General features: G+C 60.4%; 1 protein-coding gene across 6 annotated transcripts; it reads right to left on the bottom strand.

The window, feature by feature from the left end:
• Window positions 1-67: 67 nt before the first annotated feature.
• Window positions 68-17,516, bottom strand: Cfap100 (cilia and flagella associated protein 100). Of its 6 annotated transcripts, XM_047534864.1 has the most exons (18): window positions 17,426-17,471; window positions 16,811-16,866; window positions 16,065-16,174; window positions 15,169-15,249; window positions 13,006-13,184; window positions 10,797-10,989; window positions 8,389-8,456; window positions 8,155-8,318; window positions 7,891-7,971; window positions 7,286-7,467; window positions 6,714-6,755; window positions 6,521-6,632; window positions 3,869-3,914; window positions 3,373-3,524; window positions 2,431-2,566; window positions 1,639-1,844; window positions 895-988; window positions 68-327 (listed from the first exon to the last, which is right to left on the bottom strand). In XM_047534864.1, exons 3-18 carry the CDS (start codon window positions 16,111-16,113, stop codon window positions 214-216), a joined length of 1,899 nt encoding a protein of 632 aa, XP_047390820.1. In that variant the 5' UTR covers window positions 16,114-16,174; window positions 16,811-16,866; window positions 17,426-17,471; the 3' UTR covers window positions 68-213. The 6 variants fall into 6 exon arrangements, with proteins under 6 accessions (XP_047390820.1, XP_047390819.1, XP_047390825.1 ...); XM_047534863.1 differs by lacking the exon at window positions 16,811-16,866 and having other exon boundaries at window positions 17,426-17,516; XM_047534869.1 differs by lacking the exon at window positions 16,811-16,866 and having other exon boundaries at window positions 13,006-13,106; window positions 17,426-17,516.
• Between the last annotated feature and the right edge of the window lie 449 nt (window positions 17,517-17,965).

Here is a 17,965-nt window from a genome sequence, read left to right as displayed (position 1 = left end):
GCTTCTGCCCCGCGCCCGCCCTGGGTTCGTGGCGAGAGGCGCTGGGAGCGCCGTCAACAGGCATCAACACCAAAACACAAGCCTTTATTTCACGGAGCCGGCAGCTTGCAGGAGACGCCGAGGGCGGGCCAGGCTCTCCCCAGGCCCGGCCCGTGCCGCCCCCGCCGCCGACCTCTTCTCCCTCCGCGCCCTCAGCCGCGCCGCCGCCGCGGGCTAGGTGAAGAAGAACAGCATCTCCTCCTTCTCCCGGTCCACCTGCGGGTGCGCCGGCTCCTCCTTGGCCTTGACCGCGGGCGGGCGCGAGCGGCACACCAGCTTCCGGCCTCTCTGCCGAGCAAGTGGACTTGGTGAGCCGCGCTTGTCCCCAGCTCCAGCGGCGCCATCGTGCCCACGCGCCACACCCCCGCCCTCGTCCGCTCTGGGTCACTCCGGGTCAGCCCGCTGGGGAACCAGGCCGGGAGGACTCGGGAGCGTGGAGCCACCCGGCGGGTACCAGCCTCTCCCTGCAGCGCCCCAGGCGAGGGGAGGGACCCGCAGTGCCAGGCTGAGCCCAGGGCTCCTGCACCGGGGGCTCTTCCCAGGCCCATGGCCCGCCCCCGCCCCTCTGCTGGGGCCCTGCTCCGTCTCCACGGCTCTCAGGAGCCGCTGTCGCCATTCCCGTGGTGGCCCTGGGTCCAGCAGTAAAGGGTCCAGCAACAGGCAAGGAGCCCGGCCTGGGGTCTGCAGGGGTGTAGGTGGGGCCGTGGACCCCAGAGGGCTGAGCCCTTGGTGGCGGCTCCTAGGTCAGTGCCTGCAGCGGCGGGTGGGGTGCAGCTGGGCAGCCTCCAGCAGCAGTGAGTGTGGGAAGGAGGCCCCGCCGGCCGAATGGCCGCCCAGGGGGGCAGCGGCGCCTACCTTCCTCTTGATCTCCGCCTGGGCCCGGGCCCGCGCCCGCTGCAGCCGCTCCTCCTGCAGCAGCTTCTCCATCTGGACCTTCTCCTCCCGAAGCCTGGGCGTGAGAGGCGATGGCAGGGCCAGCGGTGGCCAGCGGTGGCCAGCGGCTCCACCACAGTCACTCACTCTCCTTCCAGGCCAGGCCTGCCCCCCAGATGTGGGAACAAGCCCCTGTCTGCCTCGCCTGCCCCTCAGGGCCTCGCCACCTTCCCACAGCTGGGCGTCCACGCTTCCGGCCCGGCCCGGGCACAAGCAGGGCCCTGGCTCCGGGGGCCCGAGGGGTGGTCTGAGCTTCAGAGCAGACACCCGCGAGAGGCACTTCCCTAGACCCACACCCGTGTGCCCACGCCCTGGGGTCACCCGTGACGCCCAGCTCAGGCAGTGGCCCTGGTTCCTTCCTGTCACCAAAGCTTCACCTACTGCCCACTCTAAGCTGGGTGCTGGGGACCTAGGGAGAAGCCCCTTTGCCTGTAGGAGAGGCAGATGATGGCTAGCGACCCAGGCAGCGCACCGGCCAGACGGGCCCTGGCGGCTTCTCGTCTCCCCTGGGTCCCCTGGGCCTCTGCACCCATTGGCCGCTCCTCCTGCCCCAGCCTGGCAGCTCTGTCCACCTCAGGCCCCGTCCACTCCTGTCCCTGATGGCCTCGCCTCAGCCGAGCTGGCGCCTCCCTCCGGGTGGCCTGTCCCCGGTCGGGCCGGGCTCACCTCAGGTGGCGCTCCTTCTCCTTGGCCTTCTCGATCTGCTCCACCCTGGCCGTGGGCACCCGCTCCAGGTTCTCCAGCAGCTCCTCCAGCTGGTGCTCGATGATGGTCAGCATCTGCACGGTGCCCAGGCTGGCCTCCTGCTGGCCCACCACGCAGTGTCTGTACACGTCCAGCACCTTGTGGTTCAGGCTCTCCAGCAGCTTGTCCTGCCAGGAAGGAGGATTCCAGGGGCTGCAGCCACCCTGGTCGCCCTGGCTCTCGCGCGGCGGTGGCATGATCGCCTCCAAGAGGGGCCACCGCCGCGGGTGCTCAGGAGGCAGCCAACCCCCTCGTCCCCTAGGGTCAGCCCACTGGGGCCCACCACCCTGCGTCCCCCCAAAGCCCCGTCCCCCATCCAGGGAGCCCTGCGCTAAACCCAGCTCCTCACAGAACCAGGGACCAGAGAGGCCCAGCGCAGTCTCGGGGCACAGTGTCTTGCTCATGGCCACTTCCTGTGCGCCTGGCCAGCGCCTGGTGCCCCGAAGGCGCTCGGCAGCCTTTCTGGTAACTTAGGACCCCAATCGTGCACTAGTTCCCAGGTGCGCTGAGCCCTCAGACCCGGGTTCCTGCTGCCCAGAACATCAGTGGCCTTTCCTTGCCCCTCAACCTGGCCCGAGGACACTCCCTCTGCCCACAGGTCACCTTGCCAGACAAAGTGCATCTGCTTAAGAAGCAGACGGACCTGTGGGATGAGACAGGAATGAGCAGCCTGGCGGCCCCGAGCAGTGCCCAGGCCCCTGACCGCACGCTTACCTGCTGGTCGCCTTTGTACTCCCCAAAGTGGAAGACCCGCGACTTGAGTTCCAGCTCTGACGCCATCTCTTCCTCCTTGGCAATGGACATGGTCATGGTGGTGATCCACTGCTTCAGCTGGTTGACCTCCTTTTCCCTGGAGAGGGGAGGGGACACAGCCTCTGAGCCTGATCCACCCTCCGCATAGCAGTGTCCCGAGGCTCTAGGACGGTGAGTGCCAGGCACCTTCATGCCAGAGTCCAGAAAGCTCCCGAAATGCGGAAGCTGAGGCGCCAAAAACCAAATTTTTTTCTTTTTTCCTTTTCTTTGGTACCAGGAATGGAACCCAGGGGCACTTGACCACTGAGCCACATCCCCAGCCCTTTTTTATTTTTTATTCTTTATTTAGAGACAGGGTCCGCTGAGTTGCTGAGGCTGGCCTCCAGCTTGCGATCCTCCTTCCTCAGCCTCCAGAGCCGCTGGGATGGCAGGCCTGCGCCTCTGCGCCCGGCTCCCTGGAGGTCTTTCTAGGCCCCTCACCATGCTGGATGAGCCCAGATACGGCTTCTCCAAGAAGCGTAGCAGCCTGGCCCAGCCCTGGGGGGACACCACTAGCTCGCAATGCCAGTTCCTTTAGCTGGTGGCCGTCTCTAGTCCTGTCCCTGTTAGGCAGCTGGCTCTCAGCAACAGCAGGAGGACACCCCTCACGGTGGCCCTCGGGAGCAGGATGGGAGGCCCGGTGCTTCCCGTGCTGTGCGGTGGGCAGCCGACCCCTCCTCTGTGGCTTGTGAAGTGCCACCCAGGGGCAGCCTCCAGATAGGCGCCTGAGCACCCTCCAGGTGAAGCACACAGCGCCAGGCTCCTGGGGCCCAGGGGCCGTGACCCTCCAAACCCCTGGGCAGGGCCTCTGAGGCAGCTGGGGGTCCTCGGGGAGCCCGCCCCGGCCCGCGCCGCCGCACCTACATGCGCAAGTGCGTGTTCTTCAGGGTGAGGTTCAGCTCCTCCAGGGTCTCCTCCATCTCCTGGGTGTTCTGGATCAGTGACAGATTCTGCTCCTCCAGGTTCATGAAGACGTCCAGGAGCTGCTGGGGCTCCGTGAAGTACAGCGCCTGGTCCTGCAAGGGGCGGAGTTGGCGAGGCGAGGCAGGGGCGGGGCGGGGCAGGGGCGGAGTTGGCGGGGCGGGGCGGAGTTGGCGGGGCGGGGCGGGGCGGAGTTGGCGAGGCGGGGCAGGGGCGGAGTTGGCGGGGCGGGGCGGAGTTGGCGAGGCGAGGCAGGGGCGGGGCGGGGCAGGGGCGGAGTTGGCGGGGCGAGGCAGGGGCGGGGCGGGGCAGGGGCGGAGTTGGCGGGGCGGGGCGGAGTAGGCGGGGCGGGGCAGGGGCGGAGTTGGCGCGGCGGGGCGGGGCGCGCGGGGCGGGAGGGGTGCCTAGCTGGGAAGGGAGGCGGAAACAGGCTACCGACCTCCCCGTCGCTGTCCGAGTCCTCGGGCGTGGGGTCAGAGCTTGACCTGCAAAGAAAGGTCAGGGCTCTGGGACCAGCCTGGGTGGCCCAGTGGAGCGTCTCTCCCACCTCTCCCCGCAAGTGGCCCAGATATGGCCCTGCAACTATCACACAGCAGCCTGGGGACACTTTCAAAATCCAATCCACAACTCCCACTCCAGACAGAACAAAACTCTTCCCTTGCCCCCACGAGCTGGAGGAGCAGAACCTGTTACTGACCCAGACAGGAGCTACCCCAGGGCCTTTGCACCTGCGTGCCTTCCCCTACCCTTTCATTTTCTGAGGCCCATCCCACCTCCTCCCTCTAGATTTGGTCTTGGCACCTGCTGTCCTGGGACACGCGAGCAGGGCTGTTTCCAGCTCCAGCTGACCCTAACCCGCACCTCTCAGGGGCAGGACCCATCCGGGGCCACTCCAGAGGGGCGTGGAAGAGGCAGAAGCCCTGGTACTGGCTAGAGCGTCACCAGACCTGCCCATCTTACAAGTGAGGCTTTTGTAGGAGTAGCTCAGAGAGGTCCCCTGCTGACCCAGAAGATGTCTTCGGGTCAGTCCACCCTCCAGCGCACTAGAGCTCACAACAGGGGTCTTGGCTTGGTGACTGGGGGTGGCCTGGACTTCCCAACCTGCCCAACTGTCCTCAACAGCCCTGGTCACCGGGCTAATAGACGGAGGCACCAGGATTCAAAGCTAGGGGAGTGTGACCCCAGAATCCCGTGTTCCTAACGATTCCCCCAACAAGGCGCCCAGCCTGAGGGGTAGCCAAGCAGAGGGGCAGCAGTGTCCATCCCTCCCTCCAAACCTCCGCTCCATACTGAACTGGAAATCATAACCCCGTCAGCCGGGGACACGTGGCATGTCCCCGGACTGGCTGCAGAGATAGAGCTTGGATCCTCTTCCAGGGCCACTAGCATCACTTTGGGGACATGGGAAACTGCAGGCAGGCAACATGCATGTGGTGTGACAGATGGGGGAGCAGGCAGACAGCAGAGGGGACGGGGGGGGCCGTGGAAGGGAGAAGCAATGGTCCAGGCCCCTCAGAGGGAGACTCTGAGTCCCGGGCACCCGCTGCTCCCCAACCCACCATCACCACCCTCATCCAAGCCGATAAACCGTGAAGCTTCCAGAGTATGTTAGGGACTTGGGGTTTGGCAAAGATCCCTTAAGCAGGAGACCAAATGCACCAGGCGTAAGTCAAAAGACTGGTGAACTGTAGTCAGTAAAGCGAAGGACTTCCAGGCTTGCAAAAGACAGTAGTGAAAGAGACAGACCAGACGAAGATATTTGTGGGACACTCGGCACTCACAGTATATAAAGAACTAGTAAAGTACCCTAAGAAAAAGGTGGAAATGGACAGAAATGGGCCATGCACACCTGTCATCCCAGCGGCTCAGGAGGCTGAGGCAGGAGGATCGCAAGTTGGAGGCCAGCCTCAACAACTTAGCAAGGTCCTAAGCAACTTAGAAAGACTCTGTCTCTAAATAAAGTATAGAAAAGGGCTGGGGATGTGGCTCAGGGGTTAAGCACCCCTGGGTTCAATCCCTGGGACCAAAAATAAAAAAGTACAGAACTTGGACATTTCACAAAGGGGGATATTTGAAGGGCCAATTCACATGAAATTGGAATGTGTTCTTGTCACCAGGAAAACGTTACTGGAACCATATGAGAGCGCCGAGAGTGTAGCTCAGTGGTAGAGCACTTGCCCAGCATGCAGGAGGCCCTGGGCTCCCCAGGACCACCAGAAACACACATGGATGCCACCTCACCCCTCACGTCACCACGTCTTTTATATTCTGTATTTCTGAAGCTCTGACACCCTAGGACCCTGGAGAGAGAAGCCCTCCCAGGATTAGACATAATAAATGTCTCACTCTGGAATGTGCTTTTCCCATAAAAGGTGGCTGGTTTGGGTTGAAATAGGAGGTGTCCCCAGAAGCCCCCGTGGAGACGGTGCAGGAAGGTTCAGAGGGGACACGATCGGGTCCTGAGAGCCTCAACCCGGTCAGTGCCTGGCTCCCTGGGGGATCCGCTGGGGGCACCTGGAGGCGGGTGGTGTGGTGAGGAGGTGGCACTGGGGCCTGGCTCTGGGGACACGTGCATCTGGGAGTGGAGTCTCTCTGCCTCCTGGTCCCCAGGGGAGCTGCTTCCCTGCACCACACTCTTCCTCCATGATGTTCAGCCTCCCCTCAGGCCCGAGGAACGGAGCCGGCCGTCTGTGGACTGAGCCCTCTGCCACCCTGAGCCCCAAATCCACTCCTCCTCCTCTACGGTTGTTCTGATGGGTTCTTTGAGTCACAGCAGCAAGAAAACTGATTCAGTTACCCGCCCCCTTAACCTTCTCCCTTTGCTGGGCTCTCAAACTGGTCACCTCTCCCCTGCCGGATCACCTTGGGACAGTGCCAGCCAGCTCCAGAGCTGGGCAGCACCATACATTCCTCGCCCTGCGTCCCTCCCTCCGCGTCCTGACCTGCCCTAAATGTCCTCCGGAGAGCCTGCATGGGGCGCGGTCCCCTTCTGAGAATGTGAGAGAGTATCTTTCGGTGGCTCTGGGTCTGAGGGTCCTGGGAGCCATCAGGGCTTGCCCAGTCCAAGGCCCCTCCCCCACCTGGCCCTCACCTTCCGGTTTCCAGGTGACCGGGCGCCGTGGGCTGGGGGCTGCTGCTGAGCAGGGCCTGCCCCACTCTGGGGACCTGCACAGGCTTCACGGGCTTCTTCATGCTCTGAGGCTCTGGAGGCAGCGAAGGAGTGGTTTCTACGTACCCAGGGTCTGAAGTCCAGGGACCCTCTCCAGCCTGGGGCAGCTACGTACCTCTGCCCAGCAGAGGCGCCACCTTGCTCCTGGTCCCTGGTCCTAGAGGGAACAAAGGAGTGATTCCAGATGGCAGGAGCTGAACCAAGCTGCAGGTGCCGTGGCTCCGGTTCTCCAGGGTTCATTAGGTCTCTTCCCCCAACCCCGCCACCTTTGAAGGGAGGTCGTTGGAGAGGAAAGCCCTCTTTTGGGGGGCGGGGTACGGGGATTGAACCACCGAGCCACCTCCCCAGCCCTTTTCTAATTTATTTTGAGCCAGGGTCTTGCTAAGTTGGTCAGGGCCTCTTTAAGTTGCTGAGGCTGGCCTCCAACTTCTGATCCTCCTGCCTCAGCCTCCCCAGCCAGTGGGATAACAGATGTACACGGCTGAAAGCCCTGTTTTCGAGCTGAGAGCCTCTGCTTCCCATGCAGATGTGGAGCTGAGCCACCAAGGGGTGGGCACTGCCCTGTGTCGACCCCAGCTGGGGCGGGGAAGGTAGCCAGCCTGAGGCCTGAGTGCTTGCAGAGGCCCCAAGTCTGGGCCATCGCCAGCAGAGTTCACCCTGGGGGACGCCCCTTCTCTTCTCCACTACCTTTGTCCCCTGGCATGGGGTACCCGCCTCCCTTCAGAGGGGCGTTGGCAATCTCCTTGGCCTTTTTGAGGGCCAGCCGCCGCTTCTCCTGTTCCTCTAGCCACTCCTTGGGCGACATCTTGTACAGGAAGTCCTTGTAGGCTTTGTAGTGCAGCAGGGTGTCTTCAAATTTGGAGATTTCACTAGGCCCAGGAGGGGAGGGGAGGTCGGCCCCCAGCCACTTCCAGACCCCCGCTGGGCCCTGCTGGCTGGGAGTCCTTGCTCTCCTGGAGAACCAGCAGGGTAGCCCTCAGTGCCGCAGAAAGGACCCCACCCTGCGGAGATGGGGTGGCCAGGGGGCCCTCCTGACTTGCTACGTCCTCCCCACCTTCTCCTTCCTCGCTCTCTACAGCTGGAACCTGAAGAGCCTCTGAGCCGAGATGCAGGGGTGGCCTCAGGACCTTCATGGACTTGGTCTTGGCCTCAGTCTCCCTGTCTCTACAATGGGCCTCCCACAGGGCTTCACCTAGCCAGGGGTCAAGCCAGGAGGTGTCAGTGGGTTCCCTGTGGCTATGGGTGAAGTGACCCAGAGAAACGGCCAAAGGCCAGCGTGCCTGGGACCCCACCTCTTCATATGCATGATCTGGGTGGTGAGGTCCCGGATCTCGGCGATCTTATCCATCTTGGCTTTGGTCTCCTTCTCAGCCCTGAGGGACGCAGAGGGACCGACCGGAAAGCCGGTCACAGATTTGGGTTCAAAAGGAGCCTGGGTGGGGGGACCAGGGTCAGGGGTGAAGCGCGGGGTGCAGCCGAGCTCGGGTGGCCCCGGGACAGGCCTGGGGCGGGGCGGGGACGGGCAGCGCCAGGGGCCGGCGGGCTCGGGGACGCACACTCGCATGGCCTGCACCGAGCTGCCGTCGTTCTCGCGGAGGAATTCGTCGAAGAGGACGGCGTCCCGCTCCAGGGAGCGCTCGGCCAGCTCCAGCCGGCTCTCCTCGCGCGCGGCCAGCGCCTCCAGCCGCTGCATCTCGCTGCGCTTCATGTCCACGGCGTACTGCGGGCCGCAGAGGGACGCTCACAGCGCAGGCCGCGCGCGCGCCGCGGGCCGCCGCGGGGGGTCCTACCTGGATCAGGAACATCTTCCGCTTGTGCTCCAGGTAGCTGCTCAGAGTCTCGGGCTCCATTTTCTTCTCTGGAAGGACAGGAGGAAGGTCACCGGGAGCCACAGGCCCCAGGACAGGATCTCAAAATCCGCAGAGGAACCTGGCCGCCAGCACCCAGGTAGGTGCCGGCAGCAGGAAGCCATGGCCGGAGGGGGTCTTAGCCTCTGTCACCAGCAAAGGGACAGAATCCCTTGCCATGGCACAGCCAGCCCTTTCTATCCGCGGGGTCCGCATCCTTGGATTCAAAATACTCAGATCTCCAAATATCAAAAAAAGTTCAGGAAAGAAATTGCAAATGCGTGACGTTGCCCCTCCGTCCAGGGTGACAATCAGTAATGTGGAGCCACGTTTGACAGAGGATTCATATCCCACCGCCAGCAGACGGAGGTGATTTCAAGGAGACAGGGAGATGGGCCCAGGTTACAGGCCTTTTTCTGTAAGGGACTAGAGCATCAGGAGGTGTGGGTATGTTGAGGTGTGGGTGTGGGTGTCCCCAGAAGCCCCCGTGGAGACGGTGCAGGAAGGTTCAGAGGAGACATGATCGGCTCCTGAGAGCCTCAACCCCGTCAGTGCCTGGCTCCCTGGGGGATCCGCTGGGGGCACCTGGAGGCAGGTGATGTGGTGAGGAGGTGGCACTGGGGTCTGGCTCTGGGGACACATGTGCATCTGGGAGTGGAGTCTCTCTCTGCCTCCTGGTCCCCAGGGAGCTGCTTCCCTGCACCACACTCTTCCTCCATGAGGTTCAGCCTCCCCTCAGGCCCCAGGAATGGAGCCGGCTGTCTGTGGACTGAGCCCTCTGCCACCGTGAGCTTCAAATCCACCCTTCCTCCTCTACAGTTGTGCTGGTTGGTCTTTTAGTCACAGCAGCGACAAAGCTGACTCAAACAAGTAGGTTTGGGTCTCCAAGGGGGCTCGGGAACCCATCCCCCACAGATACAAAGGGATGTTAGTGTTACGTTCTCCATGGTAGAAGTCATGACTGAGTCTGACTTGGGTCTCTCTTGCTGTAGTGCCCTTCTCCCTTGAAATGAGGCTCTGGACAACCCCACAGTGAAAACTTCTACAGCTGGGTTTAATAATGAGTGGCCTACTAGCCGGGACCCAAATGTGGGTGGGAAAGAAAAACGGGATACTATGATCTCTACTCAAGCACCCTAACCCCAGCCGGGTCTGGGTGGCCAGGATTTAATCCAGGTATGGAAATTGAGGTGGGGGTCTGGCCCATGCTCCAGTGCTGGCAGAGGGGCCGTAAAGGTGAGGCCTAGGATCACGGGGGCTTCTTTCCCTGTGCTTTTGGAAGAAGTTCTTCAGGAGCTTGGAAGGAACCTCAAAATTCCGTGGCCCTCTGGCCTTGTCCCTCAGACCCCCTCCTTTCCAGAGGAAGGACCCAGGTGTGACAGACACAGGAGTCCTGTCCAGAGGCAGCGTATAAAACCCAGGGGCGCTTAACCACCGAGCCACGTCCCCAGCCCATTTTTTATATTTTATTTTGAGACAGTTTCTCGCTGAGCTGCTCAGGGCCTGGTTAAGTTGCTGGGCAACCTTGGAGAAGTGCCAGCCCTTCAAGGAGACCCAGCTCCTCACTGGCAACCAAGGTCAGAGCATTGAGGAATCCTGTGGCCCAAAGCCCTGCGTCCTGCCTCCCCTGGGCCTCCCCTGGGCCTCCCCTGGCCAGAGGAGGCATCAGCAGCCTCTGCCAGGTCTTGGGAAGAAACATGGATGCTGCCCCCTGCTGTCGAGATGGATGCATAACACCTTGAGCAAACCAGTTCCCACCAAAATAACCCCCAGGATCTGAAGTGGAGGAGGTGAGGAGCTGTCATGTTTTACATCCACATTCCATACCCGTTGTCCCCACTGTTCCAGGACTTTCTCACCCCAAGGGCTGGGGATGTAGCTCCCTGGGTTCAATCACCTGCACAAAATAATCAATAATGAAAGCCAGGTGCCGCGGCGTACGCCTGTCATTCCAATGGCTCTGGAGGCTGAGGCAGGAGGATCGCCAGTTGGGGACCAGCCTCCGCAACTCAGTGAGGCCCTGAGCGACGTAGCGAGACCCTGTCTCTAAATAAAATATACAAAGGGCTGGGGAGGTGGCTCAGTGGGTAAGCACCCCTGGGTTCAGTCCCTGATGCCAATAAATAAATAATTTTTGAAAAGCTCTTGGATTTACAGTCCATCTGGATAAGCCCCGTGAGGGTGTAAAGTAGGACCGAGACCCAGACAAGAGGGCTCTTCAGAACCCTTGGAAACACTCCCCTGATGGTGCAGGGTGAATGGCCAGTGGGAGCCAGGCTCTCCAGAACACCAGGGGCCTCCCGGGTGAGGGAGGTTGGGGGGTGGCACCCCATGGTGGGGAGGGAGCCCACCTTTGGTCATGGCCAGCTTCCAGGCTGAGTTTTGGTGGAAGAGTCGCATCTGCTCCACCTCCTCCTGCAGCTCCTTATCCTCCGCCTCCTCCTCCAGCAGCAGCTCCCGCCGCAGGTTAGTTTGCTGGGCAGAGACCTTGGAGGAGTAGGTGGTCTTCTGGTGCACCTGCATGCCTTTCTTCTCCTCCCGCTCCTGGGGATGTGAGGCTGGGTCAGTGCAGCCCCAGAGCCTCCCTTGTGGGGTACCCCAGGGTTCAGACTGGAGGGGGCAGGAAGTCTCACAGGAGAGGCCAATCATTCCCTGAGGGCATCGCCAGAGGACCCTAGGGCATCGCCAGAGGAAACCCAGGATACCCTGTCAGATGTGCCTTCTGCCTCAACCTGGCACAGGGCACACTCCAACCAAAAGATGATTTGCCATTGTTTCTGAAATCCACATTTAACTGAGGGCCCCACCTCACGTTGTATTTGAATTCCACACTTAACTGAGGGCCCCACTTCACATTGTATATGAAATCCATATTTAACTGAGGGCCCCTCCTCACATTATATTTGAATTCCACACTTAACTGAGGGCCCCACTTCACATTGAATATGAAATCCACATTTAACTGAGGGCCCCCGCTCACATTGTATTTGAATTCCACATTTAACTGAGGGCCCCACTTCACACTGCATTTGAAATTCACATTTAACTGAGGGCTGCATGTTGTGATGTGCTAAAATACGACAGACAGGTCCGGGGAACTTAGAACCTTCTGAGTTTCCCAAAGAACCTCAGAATCCAGAGTGGGATTGGCAGAATGTGCTGTCGGTGTTGGTTGGTTGGAAGGTCACTTGGTGGTCTGTTGTCCCTCTGCATGGGCCGCTCTGTCCTGCACCCTGTGTCCCCGCCCACCCACCCACACAGGATGCCGTCATGGCCCAGCCCTCTGTCAGGAGGAGATTCTAGGATGGGAGGCAAGGGAAGCACCAGATCTCTGGCCAAAGTCACGGCCGCCTCTTGCCGTCCAGGTCCTGCAGTCTGCACGTGCCCAGCCAGGTCCTCACCCGCCCCTGCGCCTAGGCCCTTCACTAAAGTCTCTCCCTGTGGACTCTGGGGGGCTTCACTTCCTGCCGGGACCTACCAGGTGCCACTTAGAACTCAATATCTAAGAATCGCGCGTGGATTCAGGACCCAGCTGAGGCCTTCAGCGGGCAGGTCTGTGTAAAGGGCAGAGTCAGAAAAAGGTCAGTGGGAACAGAGCTGCTCAGTGGGAGGCCTGGCGGGGCTGGGGAAGGGGCCCGTCCACACGGGGGCCCAGCTGATGCTGCGGGTGGTCCGGCCACCCTGGGATTCACGGTTCTGAGGAATCTCAGTGGTGCTGAGCCCTGAACCCGGGGAAGACGGAGGCGGCCTGGTCAGCCCAGGAAAGAAGCCAGCCTGGGTGGCCGTATCTGCACACCTGCCTGGCTTGCTCTGGCTCTCCGGGGGCTCTGGGGACCAGAGGGCCACCCTGACCCCTTGCTTTTTCATGGAGAAAGCAAGATTGAGAGGGCCAGGATGCAGACGAGGCCTGGGCAAGACATCGGGACTGGCCCTGGGGCTCCTGGGTCCTGCCAAGCCTGACGCTCTGTGTCCCTCTGCCCAGGAGAAGCGGGGTCACACAAGGCTGGAGCCATCGGGGAAGGAACAGGGCCCACAAGGTCTGAGACCAGCCTTGAAGGACAAGCAGAGTGTCAGGAAGGGATGGCATTTCATGGAAGAGATGGCATGGGGGTGCTGTGGCCCCAGCAGCCCAAGGAGCCCAACTGACCAAGAGCTGGGAACGGTGGATGGAACTGGGCAAGATGAGTGGGTCAGAGAGCCAGGCGGGTTTTTTCTGGTTGACTTTGTAGGAAAAGGTGAGCCATTGATTGTTCTAGAGTAAGAGGGACCCAAGGAAACTGTCAGCCATCGACTGTTCTGGGGTAAGAGTGACCTGAGGAAACTGCCAGCCATCGACTGTTCTGGGGTAAGAGTGACCTGAGGAAACTGCCAGCCATTGACTGTTCTGGGGTAAGAGTGACCCGAGGAAACTGTCAGCCATTGACTGTTCTAGAGCACATGATCTGAGGAAATCGCTCTTCTGAGAAGGAAGGGGGTGGCTGTTGCTTGTCTGCGAGGAGGTGGCCCAGGGGCGGGGGGAAGGGAAGTTCGCCGCGGGCTGGCCCTGGCCAGGGTACTCACCGTAATAGTCTTATTCAGCTCCTGATCTCTGAACAAGAAGAAATCCACATCCCCAGACATGTGGAAAGGATTAGCTGAGCGATTGGGAACCTTCACAGGCTCTGGGGAGGGAGACACCTCGTTGGACAGAGGAGCCGGCTGTGGCCTGCGGTGGCCTGTGCCCCTGGCGTCTGGGTGTCCTCCCAGTCCAGCATGCAAGAGAAAACGTGAGTGAGTGCCACATTGTCTTGATCCAGCCATGCCTGAATGCCACTTCTGGATCCACAGACTTACCTGGGTGGTTTAACCTAGCGCGAGCTGGGTGGCTGTCCCCGCGGTCTGCAAGAGACCTCACGGACGCGCCCCTGCCTCTCGCACCCCGCCCTGTCTTCTCACTCCAAGTCTCAGGGAGTCCCCTTTCCTAGAGCAGGAAGGCCGGGGCCTACCGTCTGTGAGTGATGGGATTGGGCGACCCCAGCCCGCTGAGTGAACGTGTACTGGTCTTTCTAGAAGTTTCCACCAGCCTCCCCGGGACAGCCAAGCCACCCTGAGCCTAGGACAGCCAAGGAGAAGAGTGGCACCTCTATAGTCTCACAGAAAGGCCACGACAGGGACCTGAGCTTCCTCTCCAGTGTCTGGGCTGTGAACTGTCCCAAAACACACCCGATAGTAGCAGAACTAAAGCCGGGAGCTGGGACCACCCGCCAAAAACAATGTGTTTTCTCTTTTTGGGGGAGGGGAGGGGGTACCAGGGATTGAACTCAGGGGCACTCGACTGCTGAGCCACCTCCCCAGCCCTTTTTATATTTTATTTAGAGACAGGGTCTCACTGAATTGCTTAGGGCCTCGCTAAATTCCTGAGGCTGGCCTCCAACTTGTGATCCTCCTGCCTCAGCCTCCCAACCCACTAGGATGACAGGCGTGTGCCCCTGTGCCTGGCCAAAAACAATATCTCATTCCTTGCAAGCAATTTGGGATCTGGAGGCAGCTGGAGAGGCTTCTCAAGTATGGACTCCTTCAACACTGTTCATCAGCTGGAGGCTCCTCTCCTGCCCGTCCAGAAGCCAGGGACAGATGACTATCAGCTGGTTCTGGACTTACAGGCTTTAAACCAGCTCACTGTTACCCTAACCCCTGGGCCTCATCGCTACTGAAGCTGCCTCCTCACACATCTGGAATCCAGAGTCGACCAATCTTCACCACCAGGGATCCGCTGGGGGCACCTGGAGGCAGGTGGTGTGGTGAGGAGGTGGCACTGGGGCCTGGCTCTGGGGACACGTGTGCATCTGGGAGTGGAGTCTCTCTGCCTCCTGGTCCCCAGGGGAGCTGCTTCCCTGCACCACACTCTTCCTCCATGATGTTCAGCCTCCCCTCAGGCCCGAGGAACGGAGCCGGCCGTCTGTGGACTGAGCCCTCTGCCACCCTGAGCCCCAAATCCACTCCTCCTCCTCTGCAGTTGTGCTGGTGGGTCCTTTAGTCACAGCAGCGACGAGGCCGACTCAGACAAAACGTGATTGTCCCTCTCCCTTCTCTGGGAAGCTGCCTACCAGGCACCATGGGAAAAGGCCCAACTGTGTCCAGAAAAAGTCCAGTACCTCGGTTTCCCCGTCCCAAGGACCACGCCACCGTGGCCCGGAAACAGGCCTTCTGCTCTCTCCTGGCTCTGTCCACCTGTCGCCAGGCTCTGGAGCTCCTCAGGGCCACCAGTTTCTGTGGCATCTGGAGAACCAACTTCTCCATCTTGGCCAAACCCCCTCAGGAGGCCACCGGAGGGAGGAGGAGACGTTCTGTCACGGGAAGCAGCCCGGCCAACGGCCTTTGGGGACAGCAGGCAACCCTGACCATGGCGCCCGGCTGGGGACTCCCAGGTGGGTCCCAGCTACAGGAGCGCGCTGGCATTGGAGGGGGGGTCAGGGCGGCCTCCAGCGGCAGCCCAAGGCTGGCCACCACCCTCTGGGCCTCAGAGGCTGACACTGACGGGCGTCAGGAACGGAGGGACCCAGCGCCACCCTCAGGGCTGACGTTCACGGAGGGTTAGGGGACGAGGCGGGCAGAGTCCCGCACCCGGAGGGTCAGCCGTCAGGAAACGCCGTGTGAAAATCCGCGCGTCCACCTAGAAGCAGAGCCCACCCAGGGTCCCACCACGCCACCCACGCGGGCGTCGCCACCCGGCTCCGGAATCACCTTTGCACTTTTTTGGCGGTTTCTCTGGATTTTCTTCGATGAGTGAAGAGAGACTTTTGTTCATGGTTTGTAGGTTCTTCCCTGGGGGGATGTGAAGGCGACAGTCACAGCTCTGACTGACCGTCTGGCCAGTGAGGCCGTGAACACCGGGAGAGGAGAGGAAGGAGGCAGACCCAGGGACCCGCGTGTGTGTGTGTGTGCAGGGGGCCTCTCTGAACCTTGGTTTCTTTTTCTTTCTTTTATTTCTATTTTATACTTGGTATGGGGGATGGAACCCAAGGGCACTTAACCCCTGAGCCACATCCCCTGCCCTTTTTGTGTTTGATTTATAGACAGGGTCTCGCTGAGTTGCTTAGGGCCTCGCTAAGTGGCTGAGGCTGGCCTCCACCTTGCGATCCTCCTGCCTCAGCCTCCTGAGTCACTGGGATGACTGGTGTGCACTGCCACACCTGGCTGGTTGCTGTCCTTGTCAAAGGGAGAGTTGGAAGCAGACACACAGGCAGAACACCATGCAAGCAGAGATCAGGGGGACGTCTCTACAAGCCAAAGCCACCAAAGATGGCCAGTAACCACCAGAAGCCCAGAGAAAGATTGGAATCCATGTCCCTCACAGTCCTCAGAGAGAAACAGCCCCTCACACGTTCAGTTCTTACACGTCCACCCTCCAGCACCGTGAGACGGTCAGTGTCTGCTGTTTAAGCCACCCAGTCAGCTGTGGTCCCTTGTCACAGCCACCATAAGAAACCAGCCCGTGTAAGGGAACTTGGTGAATCTGTGATTCTGGCTTCGTGACTGGATTTAGAATCACCTAAAACCCTGGGGGACTCCAGATCCCGCCAGCCCAGGCCCCGGGGTCTACCTTGGATCTCTGAGGGCCCCCACAGCCCAGTACTTACTGTTCTCGGTTATATTCTTGAAGACCAGAGAAGACAGCATCTTGGACATTCTAGCTGAGGACTAACAGGTGAATATGAAGGTCGACCCCTTGGCTGAGGGAGATTCTCACCTGGGGAAGGGACACAGTGCTTGAGCCAGGTACCCATGTCACAGCCCACCTTGCTTCTGGGTGGCTGACCACAGCTGTCCTTTACTGAGGGTCAGGACATTTACATACACCCTCTTTCCTCCTCTCTGAGTGGGTCTACCCTCTCCTCCTGGCTGCGGGTTTAGTGGTCCTAAGCTTTGATCACACTAACTCTGACTGCCCCAGGGCCTTTGCACTTGTAGCCTCCACGGGGTCAGGGGAGTCCTCCCTTACCTAGCTGGCACTGGCGGGTTCCTCTCCCTTCAAAACCAGCTCAAACATCACCCTTCAGAGAGCTCATCCCTTTCTCCCCACCCTCTAATAAACTCATTTGGTTTTCTTTCTCGGCAATTACAAGATTATCATTTTTTTAAAGTTATTGCTAGGCTGGTGGCACATGCCTATCATCCCAGCAGCTCAGGAGGCTGGGGCAGGAGGATTGAGAGTTCAAAACCAGCCTCAGCAACTTAGGCCCTGTCTCAAAAGAAAAAATAAAAATAGCTGGAGACGTGGCTCAGGGATAGAGCACCCTTGGGGTTCAATCCCCAGTACCAATGGAAAAAAAAAAAAAGAAAGAAACAAAGAAAAAAGTTTATTAACAGGTACCCCAATGCACACCTGCAATCCCAAGCAATTTGGGAGGTCGAGGCAGGAGGATTCAAGGTCAGGTCATCCTGGGCAAATTAGCAAGACCCCATCTCAAAATAATAACAGGGTGTAGCTTAGTGGTAAAGAGCCCCTGGGTTCATCCCCAGAATCAAAAAAACAAAACCGAGTCGTCTCTCTGTCCCCAGAATGTAACCTCGGGAGAACAGGGTCTTTCTGGGGAACAAAACCTCCCGCCAGGTCCTAAGCTATTGGACACGTTTTTATTTTTGGAGAGAAGGACACCAGCGATGCAGCCAGGCGCTCAAAGTCACAAAGCTGGGGAGGCCTGGAGCCCTGCTTTCCCTGCCTGGAAAGTGGGAGGCCACCCTGGGCCGGTCGGCTCCTAGGGAGCGGCATCTCCAGCGGGGAGAACCTCGGGTCCCCTCGCTATGTCCCCAGAGAGCAAAGTCGCGCAGGGACAGAGGGGTGGAAAGATGCACGGGAACCCAGCAGAGCAAGCGTAACGGTAGCAAAGAAGGCGTGAGGCTTTGCAAGGGGGCCTTGCAAGGGACACTCGCAGGGCTTGGTCCCGGCCCCACGCGGCCCCGGTCACCCCAGCCCCGCGCCCCGCGGCCCCGCGCGCACCCCCACCGGCCCCAAGCGCCCCGCCTGGCTCCGAAGCCTCGCGCGGCCATTCTCTGCTCTGCCGCTGTCGGGGCTCGGCGTTTGCCGTTGCCAAGGCAACCATTCTCCCGGCGGCTGTGACGTCACAAAGGCCAGGAACCGGTGGGCGGGGAAAGCGCCCGAGTCTGGAAGCTCAGCTCCGGGGCTCGCCGCGCAGCCTGGGTGCTGATGCCGGGTGGGGACGGCTCACAGCCCAGGATGGGGCGAGGGGCACGGGAGTCCCTTTCCTTGTCCTGCCTCCTTCCCGCGCTTCCTCTAGCGCTCTTTCTCATTCCATCGATAGGTTTCTTGTGCCAGGCACACACTGGTGATGGGTGCAAATGGAGCAAAAATAGACCTGGTCCTCTCCTGCGGAGGGGACCGCACTGTCCAGAAGGACAATTCTCAGAGAGCCATTCTTTAGCAGCATCAAAAATGCTGGGAACTCAGCCGGGCAGGGTGGTGCATGCCTGTCATCCCAGCGGCTCTGGAGGCTGAGACAGGAGGATCACAAGTTAGAGG

This window comes from Sciurus carolinensis, chromosome 19, assembly GCF_902686445.1.
Source record: "Sciurus carolinensis chromosome 19, mSciCar1.2, whole genome shotgun sequence".
In the NCBI taxonomy this organism is placed as follows: domain Eukaryota; kingdom Metazoa; phylum Chordata; class Mammalia; order Rodentia; family Sciuridae; genus Sciurus; species Sciurus carolinensis.
This window is presented reverse-complemented; position numbering and strand designations above follow the sequence as displayed.